General features: G+C 45.6%; 1 protein-coding gene and 1 long non-coding RNA gene across 2 annotated transcripts in view; both read right to left on the reverse strand.

The window, feature by feature from the left end:
- The window catches only part of EHHADH (enoyl-CoA hydratase and 3-hydroxyacyl CoA dehydrogenase), a 49,292-nt gene that overhangs the window by 21,731 nt on the left and 10,159 nt on the right, over positions 1-17,402 (reverse strand). The window contains exons 2-5 of the mRNA XM_084639333.1: positions 16,834-16,937; positions 15,166-15,341; positions 9,787-9,898; positions 4,410-4,514 (exon numbers count right to left, since the gene is read on the reverse strand). Of these exons, the coding sequence (XP_084495459.1) occupies positions 4,410-4,514; positions 9,787-9,898; positions 15,166-15,341; positions 16,834-16,937 (497 nt within the window). The remainder of the gene's footprint in view (positions 1-4,409; positions 4,515-9,786; positions 9,899-15,165; positions 15,342-16,833; positions 16,938-17,402) is intronic.
- LOC311526379 lies at positions 7,192-9,776 on the reverse strand. Its single transcript, XR_014712997.1, has 3 exons — positions 8,570-9,776; positions 7,962-8,075; positions 7,192-7,827 (listed from the first exon to the last, which is right to left on the reverse strand). It is a non-coding gene; the product is annotated as an uncharacterized lncRNA (long non-coding RNA).

Here is a 17,402-nt window from a genome sequence, read left to right on the forward strand (position 1 = left end):
TAGATGGTGTCTGTGTATTCTTATCCTTAAATACACAAAACTGTACCTGAGTGTCCTTCGCTAGGAACATTCCATAACCATTTGTGGATGAAGGATGTTCTTCTAACAGGTGGAGACTGTATAGACAATTCTGTTAAGCACATATTATATTAAACCAAGGAAGCCTTGCACAGTACCAGCCTATCACTATGAAATATGAAAGACTGAGCTTTAGCCACAAAATCTACAGCACTAGCAGACAGCAAAGCTCTGAAAGAAAATAATCTCCAAGTTGACTTTTTGAAACTGATCTTCCATTTACTTGGCTAAGTATCTGACCAAGTGTAGAAATTCTAGCAGTGCCACCACAAGTTATTTTACATAAGCAATTATCCAGCTTACATATGAAAAAAGGTTCTTCACCAGTCCTATCAGACAGCGAGCCTAGTGCTATATGCAAGGATAATGGACTCAAATCTTGGTATTTCCCATGCATCTTGGTTGTTGGTTCCCATAAAATACACGAGCCAATTTGGAAGCACTCACTGAAATTTGAGCTCATGAGTGCAGCCCAAGTAGCTGAGACAGCTGCATCTTTTTTTAAGGTGTTTGACACTGATGCTGCTGTTCTATCATAGTATGACGGAGAAGTAAACAAAGAACAATGTCATAAATCTATCCTATGCTTTCTCTGTCAGCTCATTCTTTCATCTTGATCAGGGATCATGCCGTTAAATAGTGAATTGACACGTTTTCAGATTTCAGTGTTCTTCAACAAGGCTTGGTGGCAAATCCTCAGAGTAGGTGGGAAATCAGGGCTAACTTTGAAAATGCTGTCTGGGAAAAATGGACAGCTGAAACAGGTATCATGAAAGCTGTAAGGAAAGAGTACATAGCAGTTTAAAAAGCCCTGAGCTTCTTGCTATGATTCTTGTTTGTTACAGTACTCATGCAGTTAATTCTGTTAGTCACTGAGGATGAAATTAAAGTACAGAAATGATCTGGTAATGATAGTAGATATGTAAATCCCAAAAGCAAATGGCATCAAGGAACAGAATGTTGGATGATTCATCCAGTCCTGAGGTTCTCCTCTGAGGTCATGCTGGCGCTCATCATTCTCAGTCACTGCACGATGCATAACTAACTTGTCACAGAGAAGAAAATAAGCATTCAAATGTCTGGGGGTTTTATCTGATTTCAAATAATATTAAGCTGAAAACCAGAGCATTTGCCAACTCCAGTAATGTATCTACCCAAGTTACATATCTCTGCTATAAATACTGGTATGGACCCTACACAGGGTCATCAACCTGGAGCATACTTCAGAGTGAATCCATTGCTTCTTGGAAAGACATTGCTGAGAAGGGTGATAACTTCTCCAAAAGATAGAGGAGGGACAAACATGGAACTTTCATCTAAAACAGGCAGGTGAGGTTGATGAGCAGAAGTTTCTTTGCCTTGCTTAGAACCAACAGCAAAGTATATTAACACATATCTCTAAGAGCTTTATATTTCCATAGAACTTGGTTGTCTGAACAAAAAAAGAGAGATGAAGGAGGACTGCTTATGGAAATGATTGATTGTTGCTAAAGACAGAAATAAAAAATCTTAAAAATAACCTGAACACTGTGAGAGGGGAAAGTATCTATTGCAGGAGACCACTTCTGCCAGAGAGCTCTTGGACAAAATGTAGGTGAGAATGCTGCAACATATTGATCTTGAGCAAGAACGCATAAATTAAATAGTGTTAAAAATGGTACATACAGGCATCTAGAATTCTAGATTCACCCTTTGGACTATGCCAGCTTTTGTTGGCATAGCTCTTGGCACAAGGCCCGAAGGTCCACTAGGAAAGAGGCTGCAGCAGGGAAAACTGCCTGCAACCTTTTCTGTGCTGGGAAGAGGTGAAAGTGGACAAACACCATTCCAGAAGAAGGTGGGGTGTTGGCAGAAAAAGGCATGTGGCCAGGACAGCCAAGGAGTGTGTGGACTCAGTGCTTCCCAGCTTGGCTCTCATGTGCAGAGCTCCGGCAGAGTTCACAGAATCATAGGACTGGAAGGGACCGCGAGAGGTCACCTAGTCCAGTCCCCTGCACTCATGGCAGGACTAAGTATTATCTAAAACCATTCCTGACAGGTGTTTGTCTAACCTGCTCTTAAAAATCTCCAATGATGGCGATTCCACAACATCCCTAGGCAATTTATTCTAGTGCTTAACAACCCTGACAGTTAGGAAATTTTTCCTAATGTCCAACCTAAACCACCCTTGCTGCAATTTAAGCCCATTGCTTCTTGTCCTATCCTGAGAGGTTAAGAAAAAACATTTTCTCCCTCCTCCTTGTAACAACCTTTTACATACTTGAAAACTGTTATCATGTCCCTTCTCAGTCTTCTCTTTTCCAAACTAAACAAACCCAATTTTTTCAATCTTCCCTCACAGGTCATGTTTTCTAGACCTTTAATCATTTTTGTCATTCTTCTTTGGACTTTCTCCAATTTGTCCACATCCTTCCTGAAATGTGGTGCCCAGAACTGGACAATACTCCAGTTGAGGCCTAATCAGCGTGGAGTAGAGCGGAAGAATTACTTCTCTTGTCTTGCTTAGAAAGCTCCTGCTAATACATCCCAGAATGATATTCGCTTTTTTTTGCAACAGCGTTACACTGTTGACTCATATTTAGCTTGTGATCCACTATGATCCCCAGATCCCTTTCTACAGGACTTCTTCCTATGCAGTCATTTCCCACTTTGTACGTGTGCAACTGATCGTTCCTTCCTAAATGGAGTACTTTGCATTTATCCTTATTGAATTTCATCCTATTTACTTCAGACCATTTCTCCAGTTCGTCCAGATCATTTTGAATTTTAATCCTATCCTCCAAAGCACTTGCAACCCCTCCCAGCTTGGTGTCATCCACAAATGTTATAAGTGTACTTTCTATGTCATTATCTAAATCATTGATGAAGATATTGAACAGAACCAGACCCCGAACCGATCCCTGTGAGACCCCATTCGTTATGGCCTTCCAGCATGACTGTGAACCACTGTTAACTACTCTCTGGGAATGGTTTTCCAACCAGTTTTGCATCCATCTTATAGTAGCTCCATCTAGGTTGCATTTCCCTAGTTTGTTTATGAGAAGGTCATGCAAGACAGTATCAAAAGCTTTACTAAAGTCAAGATATACCACGTCTATTGCTTCCTCTCTATCCACAAGGCTTGTTACCCCGTTAAAGAAAGCTATCAGATTGGTTTGACACAATTTGTTCTTGACAAATCCATGCTGTTACTTAACACCTTATTATCTTCTAGATGTTTGCAAACTGATTGCTTAATTATTTGCTCCATTATCTTCCTGGGTACAGAAGTTAAGCTGATTCGTCTGTAATTCCCTAGGTTGTCCTTATTTCCCTTTTTATAGATTGGCACTATATTTTTCCTTTTCCAATCTTCTGGAATCTCTCTCATCTTCCATGATTTTTCAAAGATAATTGCTAATGGCTCAGATATCTCCTCAGTCAGCTCCTTAAGGATGCATTTCATCAGGCCCTGGTGACTTGAAGACATCTAATTTGTCTAAGTAATTTTTAATTTGTTCTTTCCCATTTCATCCTCTTCTGATCCTATCTCATTTTCACTTGGATGCTCTTCCCAGAATATGCACCAAAGCAGGACAGTGGTGAAAACATTTCCTGTGTCAGTAAATTTGGCCTAGTGACCTTTAAGTTCTAAATGACCTCTTCATAGGATTGCCATTTCCGGTGTATCTCCCCTCTTCACAACTCAGCCTCTTCTTAGACAATGGCAAAGTAAGAACAGCTGATGGCTAAAGAAATGGAGAAATGGGCATTTAGAGACAGATGTACTGGGTCATTATGCCTGGCTGAGGATTTGCCATTACCGAAAGTTCTTTTAGTGCAGCCAGTATTGATTGTGCAGCCGAGCTGTGCACAGCACCAACAAGCCTGGCTGTCCAAGAATGTACTGTATTTGGAAAGTGTGCTCAGTCCTCTTATAAACCCAGAAAACCACCTGGGGTGGAAGCAGTGCTGTTCCTCGGGGGTGTGGAAGGGTGTATGTTTAGCATGCATGAGCCATAGGGAATCTTTGTTGCTTTAACTGTATTTGTCCCCATCTCTCTGCCTCATCTGAATTTGTTGAGAGCCTTGAGGCTCACCAGTATTTTTGAGTTTTTCAGTCATACTTCAGAAAAATAATTGCTCTCTATTTAAAGCTTGTTTTCTGTGGAATTCAAAACCCAGCAAAGAGGCAGGAGATCGAAACAGTGTTTGGAAAAGAGCAAGGGTGCTCTTTTCACAGCAGGCCTTCTGGTTAGCCTCAGCTGTTCTCCTTCTGGCCCGCTAACCTGACTAGGCTGAGCTGCTCCTCACCAATGGGCTCCTTGTCATTATTACACTTCCTCCCTTACCTGACACTTTGTTTGCCAAGTGGATTGCTGCATTAATTGTGTTTTCTTCCACGATTTCATCAATGATGCCCAGCTTCAGCGCTTCAACAGCCAGCACACGTTTCCCTATAATGAAGAAATAAGGTGGCTTCAGCTTCCTGCTGTCAGAGATTTCATTAAATTCCATTTGATAAAACTTCTGTATTTGACTGGCCTGAGATATGTTCCCAGTTGGGATGCATTAGTCACACCAGACAGGAACATGCACTGCTAACTAAATCATTAATTGGCTTTGCTCTGGAATGGCAAAAGCAGGTGTGCTGAGATAACACAGAATGGGAAAAAACAAAGGGAAGCTAGCAGTAAAAACTGAAGGCCGGGTACATCCTGTTCTGTCAGTTTTCTCCTATTCTAATTAACTTTGAAGTGTGGTTATACACCTTGTATTTCCCCAGTTGTGCTCTCTCAGCACAGCAGAGTACTGAGGAGCAAAACCCCTTTTCATTTAAAATGTCCCACTGTTGTCACAGCTGTTACTCTGAAACCTAAAGGTTTCCGTAATCTAATGTGTACAGACAAAATGGCAACTCCGTCTTACAAGAAAGAAAATGGTAATAAATATCTAGATAGAGATTACAAAGCCATTCCTTTTGTCCCCCAGTTAGACCACAGCTAATTCCATTCTGCAAGAGATGCATAGGTATGAATGCATGCACACATGAATGTACCATCTAGGGTATGTCTACACTACAAAATTAGGTCGATATTATAGAAGTCAATTTTATACAGTCGATTGCGTATGTCCACACTAAGCGTATTAAGTCGGCGGAGTGCGTCCTCATTACCGCGGCTAGCGTTGACTTACAGAGCGGTGCACTGTGGATAGCTATCCCACAGTTCCCACAGTCTCCGCCGCCCATTGGAATTCTGGGTTAAGCTCCCAATGCCTGATGGGGCAAAAACATTGTCGTGGGTGGTTTTGGGTATCTGTCGTCAATCGCCCCTCCCTTCGTGAAAGCAACAGCAGGTGACAGTTTCGCACCTTTTTTCCGTGCGGACGCCATATTGTTTTCAGCAGACGGTGCAGTAGGACTGCTAACCATCGTCATCCACTGCTTCCGCTGCAACTCTGCTCTGCTGCTATTGGAAAAATTCGCTATTGAGACATGTTGTCTGTCATGGGCTCCCGGGTACGTGTGCTCTTCCTCGGGAAATGTGCGCGGTGCTAACAGTCGTTATCCACCGCTTCCGCTGCAACTCTGCTCTCCTGCTCTCATTAATCCACCTCGCAGGTCCTCTCATCGCTCTCTATAAATATCTATTCTCATGGCATCCGTCGTCAGCCACCGCTTCCGCTGCAACTCTGCTCTCTTGCAGACACCATATCACAGCAAGCCTGGAGCCCGCTCAGATCACCGCAGCAGTTATGGGCATTGTAAACACCTCGTGCATTATCCTGCAGTATGTTCAGAACCAGAACCTGCAAAGGCAGGTGACGGAAGTGCGATGACAAGAGTGATGGGGACATGGACACAGATTTCTCTCAAAAGTACAGGCCCCGGCAATTTGGACATCCTGGTGGCAATGGGGCAGCCTCATGCCATGGAATGCCGATTCTGGGTCTGGGAAACAAGCACAGTCTGATGGGACTGCAGAGTGTTGCAGGTCTGGGATGATTCCCAGTGGCTGCGAAACTCTCACATGCGTAAGGGCACTTTCATGGAACTTTGTGACTTGCTTTCCCCTGCCCTGAAGTGCAAGAATACCAAGATGAGAGCAGCCCTCACAGTTCACAAGCGAGTGGCGATAACCCTCTGGAAGTTTGCAATGCCAGACAGCTACTGGTCAGTTGGGAATCAATTTGGAGTGGACAAATCTACTGTGGGGGCTGCTGAAATCCAAGTAGCCAACGGAATCACTGAGCTGCTGCTATCAAGGGTAGTGACTCTGGGAAATGTGCAGGTCATAGTGGATGGCTTTGCTGCAATAGGATTCCCTAACTGTGGTGGGGCGATAGACGGAACGCATATCTCTATCTTGGGACCGGACCACGTTGGCAGCCAGTACGTAAACTGCAAGGGGTACTTTTCAATGGTGCTGCAAGTACTGGTGGATCACAAGGGACGTTTCACCGACATCAATGTGGGTCGGCTGGGAAAGGTATATGATGCTTGCATCTTCAGGAACTCTGGTCTATCTGAACAGCTGCAGCAAGAGACTTACTTTCCAGACCAGAAAATAACTGTTGAGGATGTTGAAATGCCTATAGTTATCCTTGGGGACGCAGCCTACCCCTTAATGCCATGGCTCATGAAGCCATACACAGGCACCCTGGACAGTAGTCAGGAGCTGTTCAACTATAGGCTGAGCAAATGCAGAATGGTGGTAGAATGTGCATTTTGACGTTTAAAAGCACGCTGGTGCAGTTTACTGACTCGGTTAGACCTCAGCGAAACCAATATTCCCATTGTTATTGCTGCTTGCTGTGTGCTTCATGATCTCTGTGAGAGTAAGGGGGAGACGTTTATGGTGGGGTGGGAGGTTGAGACAAGTCGCCTGGCCGCTGATTACGTGCAGCCAGACACCAGGGCGATTAGCACAGCAGGGCGCGCTGCACATCAGAGAAGCTTTGAAAACCAGTTTCATGACTGGCCAGGCTATGGTGTGACAGTTCTGTTTGTTTCTTCTTGATGAAAATCCGCCCCCTTGGTTCACTCTACTTCCCAGTAAGCCAACCGCCCTCCCCCCTCGATCACCGCTTGCAGAGGCAAGAAAATCATTGTTGTTTCAAAATCATGCATTCTTTATTAATTCATCACACAAATAGGGGGATAACTGCCAAGGTAGCCTGGGATGGGTGCGGGAGGAGGGAAGCACCGGGTGAGGTGGTGGATGAGGGGAGGAGGGAAGGACAAGGCCACACTGCACTTCAAAACTTATTGAATGCCAGCCTTCTGTTGCTTGGGCAGTCCTCTGGGGTGGAGTGGTTGGGTGCCCGGAGCTCCTCCCCCCCGCGTTCTTGGGCATCTGGGTGAGGAGGCTATGAAACTTGGGGTGGAGGGTGGGAGGTTACACAGGGGCTGCAGTGGCAGTCTGTGCTCCTGCTGCCTTTCCTGCTGTTCCATCAGATGCCTGAGCATATCAGTTTGATCCCCCAGTAGCCTCAGCATTGCATCCTTCCTCCTCTCATCATGCTGCCACCACCTCTTCTCTTGCTCACGCAACCTCTCATCTTGCTCATCCCTCCTGTCCTCACGTTCATTTTCTGCTTTCCTGGACTCTGCCATTGTTTGCCTCCAAGCATTCTGCTGAGCTTTTTTAGTGCAGGAGGACTGCATGAGCTCAGAGAACATTTCATCGCGAGTGCATTTTTTTCGCCGCCTTATTTGCACTAGCTTCTGAGACGAAGATGATAGGTGGAGCCTTGAAACATTTGCAGCTGCGGGAGGAAAAAAAGGGAGAGTAGTATTTAAAGAGACACGTTTTAGAGAACAATGCGTAGACTCTTTCACGGTGAACCAAGCTGTTAACATTACATACTACAGGTGCTTTCGGTACAAGGTCGCATTTTACCTCTTATATTGGGGGCCTGCCGGTTTGGTGTGAGAGATCACACACGCGGGGCCGGGCAACAGAATTCGGCTTGCAGGCAGCCATGGTAAGCCACAGTCTTTCAGCTTCTTCAACCTTCATAACATATAGGAATGGTTTCAAACAGCAGCGCCCTCCTTTCCCGTACCAAGCACCCGTTGGGTTGGCAGTTTAAAAGAAGGGGCTGCAGTTTTTGGGTTAACGTGCAGCACAAACCCAAATCCCCCCCCCGCTCCTCCCACTACCCATTTCTCTGGGATGATCGCTTCATCCCTCCTCCCACCATATGACTAGTAGCAGGCAAGGTCCCTGCCAGCCAAACGCGAACAGCTCAGCATGAACGGCCCCCCCCGTGCCATCCGCGGGGATGATTTCTTTTCAGCCACAGGCAAACAGCCCAGCAACAACAGCCACCTCTGAATGTCCTCTTAATAATGTCCTTGGAGGATTTCCACTCCATCCCCAGAGAGGTTAACAGACTTTTCCAGTAGCTGTACTGGCCGCGAATGCATCCCAAGTCTTCAGGGCAAATTAATCATTAAACACGCTTGCTTTTAAACCATGTATTATATTTACAAAGGTACACTCACCAGAGGTGCCTTCTCCGGCTTCATGGTCCGGGAGCCCACCTTAGGAGGGTTGGGAGGGTATTGGCTCCAGGGTGATAAACAGTTCCTGGCTGTCAGGGAGAACGGTTTCTCCGCTTGCCTGTTGTGCACTATCCTCCTCCTCCTCATCTCCAAAATCCTCATGACTGTTGCGTGAGACTCCCCCCTTGCAGGTGTCCACGGACAGTTGTGGGGTAATGGTAGCGGCACCCCTTAGAATTGCATGCAGCTCATCATAGAAATGGCATGTCTGGGGCTGTGACCCAGAACGGCAGTTTGCCTCTTTGGTTTTTTGGTAGGTTTGCCTGAGCTCCTTAATTTTCATGCGGCACTGCTGCGTGTCCCTGTTATAGCCTCTGTCCATCATGCCCTTGGAAATTTTTTCAAATATTTTGGCATTTCGTCTTTTGGAACGGAGTTCTGATAGCATGGATTCTTCTCCCCATACAGCGATCAGATCCAGTACCTCCCGTTCGGTCCATGCTGGAGCTCTTTTGCGATTCTGGGACTGCATGGTCACCTGTGCTGATGAGCTTGCCATGCTGGCCAAACAGGAAATGAAATTCAAAAGTTCCCGGTGCTTTTTCTGTGTACCTGGCTAGTGCATCTGAGTTGAAAGTGCTGTCCAGAGTGGTCACAATGAAGTACTCTGGGATAGCTCCTGGAGGCCAATACTGTCGAATTGCGTCCACACTACCCCAAATTTGAGCCGGTGATGTCAATTTCAGCTCTAATCTCGTCAGGGAGAAGTACAGAAATCGATTTTAAGAGCCCTTTAAGTCGATAAAAATGGCTTCATCGTGTGGACGGGTGCAGGGTTAAATCGATCTAATGCCGCTAAATTCAACCTAAACTCATAGTGTAGACCAGGGCCTAATGTCACACATAAATATGCCTTGGGAGTGTCTGCACACGTCGTGTCTGAGCATTCACACATATATACAGAGTTTATTCTAACATTCTGGCTTTGTCTAAACCAGGATTTAAAGGTTAATCTGTTAGCTAGCTCAGTCTAACATCTTCAAAAACTTAAGTTAAGACAAGGCAAATTGTTTTGACTCAACCAGATTATCATGTGTTAAAATACAATTTGCATTGTCTGACTAGAGTTTTTGAAGATGTTCAGTAGATTGAGCTAGCTAAAATGATCCCGTGTCACATCTTTCCATCCTATTCTAAACAAAGCCACAGAAATTTACCTGTGGTGATTAGGTCAAGTGCAGCTGGGACCCCAATCAGTCTGGGGAGTCTCTGGGTTCCTCCAGCACCTGGAAGTATCCCAAGGGTGACCTCTGGAAGACCTACCCAGGCCTAGAGCCGAATGAAGGTAAACAGAAGGTCTAATTAAAGAAAGCAATAATTATATACTACATACAGAAGATGCAAGTACAGCAGAATCACAGTCGCACCCCATTCCTTCTAACAAACTGCTCTGCGGAGTCCCAGAAAGGTGCAAATTGTGTTTTTCAGCAATTTATAACTGTGCTAGATCTGGATACATTTTAATGGGAAAAGCAAAAGATACCCCCCCGACACCACCAACATCACCTGCTAAGTTTCAGGTTTCTACTTCAAAAGTAGGGATACACTAGAGCTCTTTCAAAGAAATCACTGAAAAAAAGTTCAACATTGGCAAAACTGCCTATATCCCCCCAACCTAATTCTTGAGAACAGTTTGTTGAAACTTAAAAGAAATCAAACCACTTTTCACATGGTTAAAGTTTAGCAAATTATAAGCAACTAAAAGTAGGTGATTATAATGGACAGTATTTAGCAATATTAACTAGAGATGTGGCCACCTACTCTGCCTATATTTGTAAACTTTCAAAACAACTCTAATGCCACAACAGAGTGGTAGAAACTTGAAATTTGGTCAGGATATAAACTTAGGTCACAAATCTGCCTTCAGTAACTTGGTGAACACCTGTGATGGTTTGATGACTTATGCAGGTTTAAAAGTGCTGTTTTTTGCTGGGCGCTATTGGCACTCATACATTCATCAGCTGAATGGAAATTCAGGCTTTCAATATTCCATTAGTTTTCTACATGTGTGCATGAAAAATCTGAGTGGCCTTTTGTTTTCAATGTGTAGGTACATGTAGAATATGATCTGTGAGATTGTGTATGGGATGAAGCATGGCTCCATCATAGGTAGGTATCCCAGTGTGCCACATGCCATCCTCCAGTGCAGCGCCTTCTGGGAACTTTTTGCAATGTGTTGTGGGATAGAAATGACTCACCTAGGGATCTCTGGGAACTAGGAGTCAAGTTCCCAGCACGCACCTTTCTCCATCCCATAATGCCATCCATATGCTAAAATGATTGTGTTTTTTTTATTTCCATAAACCCACGTGGCTCTTTTCGCTGTCCATCATCTCTGACAGAAGCCTGGAGCTTGCAGACCTCTGTGCTATTCTCACGAACGCTGGAAATACAGGACACACGATTCTCGTGTATTTGCAAATCCATAGGAAGTACTGCAACAATGGGGGACATGACAATTTCTTGGAGGATAGGTTTCAGAGTAACAGCCGTGTTAGTCTGTATTCGCAAAAAGAAAAGGAGTACTTGTGGCACCTTAGAGACTAACCAATTTATTTGAGCATGAGCTTTCGTGAGCTACAGCTCACTTCATCGGAGAAGTGAGCTGTAGCTCACGAAAGCTCATGCTCAAATAAATTGGTTAGTCTCTAAGGTGCCACAAGTACTCCTTTTCTTCTTGGAGGATAGTTTGCTGAGGGACATAGTGAAAAACAATTCAAGGCTTTTGGTGGCATTCACAGAGCAGCTGCAGGTGGTGGAGTGCTGCTTCTCGGCCTGAGAAACAAGCACTGGCTGGTGAGATTGCATCATAATGCAGGTTTGGGATGATAAGCAGTGGCTGCAGAACTTTTGATTGTGAAAGGCCAAGTTTCTGGATTCGTGTGCTGAGCTCACCGCAGCCCTCCAGTGTATGGACACCACAATGTGAGCTGCATTGACAGTTGAGAAACAAGTGGCTATCACACTATGGAAGCTTACAATGCTGGATTACTACTGGACAGTGGGAAATCATTTTAGAGTTGGAAAATTCATAGCGGGGGCCATTGTCATGCAAGTGTGTAGGGTCATTAACCATCTCCTGATATGCAGAACTGTGATTCTGGGCAACGTGCGCAGGACATCATGGATGGATTTGCAGGTTTGGGATTCCTGAACTGAAATGGTATGATAGATTGAACACACATCGCTATTTTGGCACCAGCCCTCCTTAATACAGAATATATCAACAGAAAGGGCTACTTTTCTATAGTTATGGAAGCATTTATGGATCATTGGGGATGCTTCACTGATATCAATGTGGGCTGGTCAGAGAAGATGCATGATACTCGCATCGTTAAGCACACAGGATGGTTCGGAAAGCTGCAAGCAGGGACATTCTTTCCTGACCAGCGAATTACTATTAGTGATGTTGAAATACCAATAGTGATTCTTGGAGACCCAGCCTACTCCTTGCTTCTCTAGCTCTTGAACCCAGACACCTGCTACCTCGACAGCACCAAGGAAAGATTCAACTACCAGCTCAGCAGGTGCAGAACAACAGTTGCATGTGCTTTTGGTAGACTGAAGGGATGCTGACAGTGTTGATTCACATAGTGGCCTCTGGTGTCCTGCATAATATCTGTGAGCCAAAAGGGGAAAAGCTGCTGCCAGGGTGGAGGTGGAGCAGCTGTGAGCAGACTTTGAACAGTCAGACACAATGGCCATTACAAGAGTTCAGTGTGGAGCTATATGGTTGAGGAAGGCTTTGAAAGAGCACTTTAATGGTCACTCACAGTAGTGTTCTGTGCTGGAGTGATCTCTGGGCCTGCAGCTTTGGATGCTACTAAGAAATGTCTAGTGCTTGCTGTACATTTATAACTATTACTGTGTGTTTTACTGAAATCAGGAGTTCTGTGGTGCTGTACATTTACAAGTACTGTATGCTTTGAGTACCATTTCACATTCTGCAATATGTGTTGTGAACAGATAAAGATAGTTTTGTTTAAAAAAATATAGATATTTATTGAGTAGAAAAAACAGTGCAGAAAGACAATGAGCAAAACACAACAGGCAATGCAATACAAACTTTTAACACAGACTAACAGCATGGAACTTTAAAATTGGAAAAGCAGCAAACATACCTGTCCATTTCAGTGCACAAATGTAGTCCCTTGTGGCTACACATATACCAACTGTGGTTCTCACAGGCCAGTGGATGTAAAGCTGTGGTTTTCCTTGCTGTCCCTAGACAAGAAATGGTAGGGGCAGGGATGCAGTCTGTGATGCCACATGGTATGTTGGGGGGTGTAGGGAGCTGCTAGCATCGAGTTCTCTAAGGACTGCAAAGGGTGGGGAGTCCGTGACTTTTGGATCTGTAGGTCAACTAGGGTCTGCAGCATTTGGGACCGGTAACATGTCCTGCCTAGTCCTCTTCCGTCTCCCCCTCATCAAAGTCAGGCGTTCTCAGGGTGTGGAGGGGGCAAAGGTTGCAAAGGCAGAAGCTGCTGATAAAAACAAGACAGATGTGTCATTGGATTTATGGTCACAACAAAAAGTGGAAGATAAGGACAGGGGGTGGCGTGGGGGGGTTGAAACTAATTCCCATAAAAACTTTTAAAAAGACATGCTTATTGACATGTCAGCTTTGGGACACCTGTGCACAGTACCGCTCTCCAGCCCCAGCCATAGTGGGTATGGCCCACCAGTGGTGAGGGGAGAGGGGTGGAAGGAATTTTGGTTTCATGAAACAATAAAATGTCGGTGCCTATTTCAGTGGGTACAAGCACAGGGCAATGATACTGAGTATTAGGAGAATTTTTTTTACCGGTCATGATGGTTTTAGCTGATATCTCTCTCCTGAGGGTCACAAAGGCACAGAAAGCACAGCTGCTACTTGTGTCTCACAGCTGCCCAGGTCTGTATGCCACTAGCCTGTTTACTGCAGTGGTGCCAGCCAAACTCATCACAGAGTGGCATGGGAAAGTGTCCCACCATTGAGGAAGAAATAGGGCAGCCATCCCTAGAAACCTTCGGGAGAGGATCACAGAGTATCTCCATGAAAGTTTCATCAAGATTTCCTAGGAGGATGCAGCGTACATAAACAAACTGCTTCGCATGATGCCTCCTGCCTAATCCAACAGGGGAATGAAAGCAAATACCAACTCAACCTCTGTTTGTTGTACCTCTACCTGTTCTTGTACACGTAAAATTGAAAAGTTGATACTTGTGTCTTGTGAACTTGGGTATGGGTTGGGTGCCATCTTTAGATTTAAACACCGTAAGAAATGATGCATGCACAAACTTACCAGGGGTTCCTTCCCCTTCATTGGGCTTGTCCATGCTCAGCTGGTGGGACTGGCTAGACTGTGGTGGAGTCATGAACAGGTCCTGGCTCATGGCATGGTTGGATCCTTCCACTGTATCTCCACCCGCCCCACCTCAACTGCTCTTCCTCCACCATGGCGGTCTGCGGAGTGCTGATGGGATCTCTATGAAGTATGGCATGCAGCCAGTTGTCAGAGTGGCAGGTTTGCAGCACAGCACGAAATCGATAGTTGGTCTCCTTGGCTCTGAGGTACGTCTGGTGCAATTCCTTCGCTTTGGCACTGCTGCTGATCCCTGTTGTACCCCTTTGCCTGATTCCCCAGTGCAAATATTTTTGCAGATGTTCACATTTCTACAGCTGCTCCATAGCTGTGCTTGCACAGTCTCTTCTCCCCACAGTCCCAGGAGATCCAGTATCTCCTGTCTGCTCCAGACAGGAGCAGGTCTAGCGTGTGCAGCCAGCATGGTTGGTTGGGCAGTTGCACGCAACAAGAGAGAGTTCTTAGGTGTGCTCATGAGGTGGGCAATCAGGAAAAGGCATTTCAGATATATGTGGGTAGCTTTATAAGGGCTGGGGTGGCTTCTGGTCCCTGTGACCCCTGGGCAGTGGAGTTTGCAACTGTGACCAGAGCAGACACTGTTGCAAGGAATGGGGCATAATGGGACAGCTGCTGGAGGATTGTTAGGATGGACCCATGTCATGCAGTGCATCCACCTCAGTAGGTTGACTGTGGCTCTATGCCATTCAGGGAGGTGGTTTTACTATGTCATCGTAACAGAGTGCTTACGTTGGCTGGAGACAAATTTGCTTGTAATCAGATACACAAATCGGTTGACACAAGGTGACTTAAGTTGACTTAACTTTGTAGTGCAGAGCAGGCCTAGGTCTCACTCTTCCTGTGCACCTGCTTCCCTATTGCCAAGGGCAGTGTAGAGAATGGGAGGAGCTGGGGGTGAAGCTCTTAAGTGGGATCCTCAGCATGCAAATGAGGCATTTGGTTATGAGCTCTTTCCTCTAGCCTTTCTTCTGCTCCCAGGAAAGCCATGCAATAGCACTCTTATTAATTCAGCCTCGGGTTCCCCTGGGCTCCCTGTCCAGATCCTTCCATTTCCCCTTGCATTTAGAGCAGCTCTAAGCACTTTACACTGTGTAGGACCTTGTGTAGGAGGACATACCCTTCTAATACATTTGTTGCCCTTTGTTGGACTCTCGATAGTTAACAGCATGTTACCTGTGCATGTGCAATCCTGTAGTGACAGCCCAATGCCACCTCCAGTCCTCCACCCAATGCCATGCCTTCAATGGCAGCCACCACAGGCTTTTCACTTCTCTCTATTAGATCAATTACTGATGTCAGACTGGGCCTGTCTCCTGCCTGAACGGAGGAAAACCCTCGAATGTCAGCACCTGAGGAAACACAGAGGAGCTTAACAAGACCATGAAACATCTGCAGGGCAGGAAGTGCTTGTCATTGCTTAGCATGCCCTTCCTTCCAGACAATTAAGCATTAATGCTGACAGACTATGGACTCCTATTCAATCCTGAACTTGAAGGAAAGCAGCCACAATGCACAGATGTGTGAAATAGGTTGGATGTGGTGAAGAAAGCAGTAAAGATAATAAAACCCACTCATTAGCACAGAGGACACCTTGGGGAGAACCCTGATCTCAATCCTCTCTCTGGGCCTAGTCATAAAACCTTAGGGATAGATAAGGCACAACTAACTCCACCATCATTGTGGAGTTAGCACTGAAATTCCCAAAAATGTTTAGTTAAAGAGGAGGTCAGGCTGACAGTATGCAGTCCAGCTCACAGCTGAAGAGCAATATTACCCTCTCTACGAACATCCCACAGGTTACACCCTCTGGAAGTGAACATGTAAGGGAGCCAGCCACCTACTTCCCCACTGGGTTCTCGCTCCCCACAGGCCCCCAGTGTGTGGGGTCTGCTCCTTCCCCACCTCTTGGGGAGACTCAGTGGTGGCTCATCTGGGGAGAGACCCCTACTACAGCAGCTGCCACCACTAGACACTTCTACCACAGCCTGAGAGTTTCGGGGATAGCTTCAGGTCTGTACACAGACATAAAGCCACATGGCATAAAATAACATGGCAGCCATGCATCAGGGAGAAGGTGGGGCTGTCCTGCCACACCCCACCTTCAGCATACAGCAGCTCTCAGTTCTGGCCCTGGATCTGTCCTCAGCCCAACTCCTGGAACCATCAGGGGCTCTCAATGCCAATCAATGTCAGAACTTGAACAGTCTCGATTTGCAGCTCTGTAAAACAGCCCTTTCCATTTCAGGGCAGGTGGCAACACTACGATATGATGAGTTAATAGTTTCTCTTTGCAGGTCATCTTGATGGGGCTACACCTAATTAGCCCTCTGCAGGGAGTGCTTCCCTGAGTTGATCTCATATCATGATGAGAGTTACCCCTGCAATCACAGGCCACTGTATGCCTAATTTGGTCTATCTATGAAAAACACTATATTAAAGACACATCTGGTCATTGTTGACTGTTACTGCTAGAACAGTAGTTCTCAAACTTTTGTACTGGTGACCCCTTTCACATAGCAAGCCTCTGAGTGCAACCCCCCTTATAAATTAAAACCATTATAAATGCTGGATGCAAAGCGGGGTTTAAGGTGGAGGCTGACAGCTCGCAACCCCCCCATGTAATAACCTCGCGACCCCCTGAGGGATCCCGACCCTCAGTTTGAGAACCCCTGTGCTAGAATAACACAAGTATAGTGAGACTACAGATCATGCAGCTACTCTGAAGGACCACAGAATCGTGCACCATGATCCTTGTAATTACTGTGGAAAAATTCTCATAGGAGGTTGGAATAATTATTGACTCAATATGTGTGTGTATACTAAATAAAGAGAGAATCTTACCTGCACTGAATGTCCCATTTGTCCCACAAATCACAACAGCTTTCACAGCAGGATCTGCATCCGCTTTCTTCACTCCTTGCTCTAAAGCCTGAACAACTGCAGAGCTAAAATAAATCAACAACAATGCTGCCATTGAGCCTGTCAATCAGGACTGCAACCTGGGGGCCCTCTGGAGGCACATGCGATATCTAACCCTGCAACCACCTGGGCTTGGGTAAAGAAACCGAAGGGAGAAAAAAGAAAAGGAGTACTAGTGGCACCTTAGAGACTAACCAATTTATTTGAGCATAAGCTTTCGTGAGCTACAGCTCACTTCATCGTAGCATCACTTCATTGTAGCTCACGAAAGCTTATGCTCAAATAAATTGGTTAGTCTCTAAGGTGCCTCAAGTACTCCTTTTCTTTTTGCGAATACAGACTAATGCGCCTGCTACTGTGAAGGGAGAAGACAGCCAGAGACTGAAGCCAGCAAGACCAGCTTAAGCAGGGGCCTGTGGATGCTGGTAATGACATCAATATTTTGGACAGTTTTGATGGGGCTTTCTCTCTGTCCTGCTTGGCTGTTTGCG

The sequence above is a fragment of the Lepidochelys olivacea genome (genome assembly GCF_965140295.1).
Source record: "Lepidochelys olivacea isolate rLepOli2 genome assembly, chromosome: 9".
Lineage (NCBI taxonomy): Eukaryota > Metazoa > Chordata > Testudines > Cheloniidae > Lepidochelys > Lepidochelys olivacea.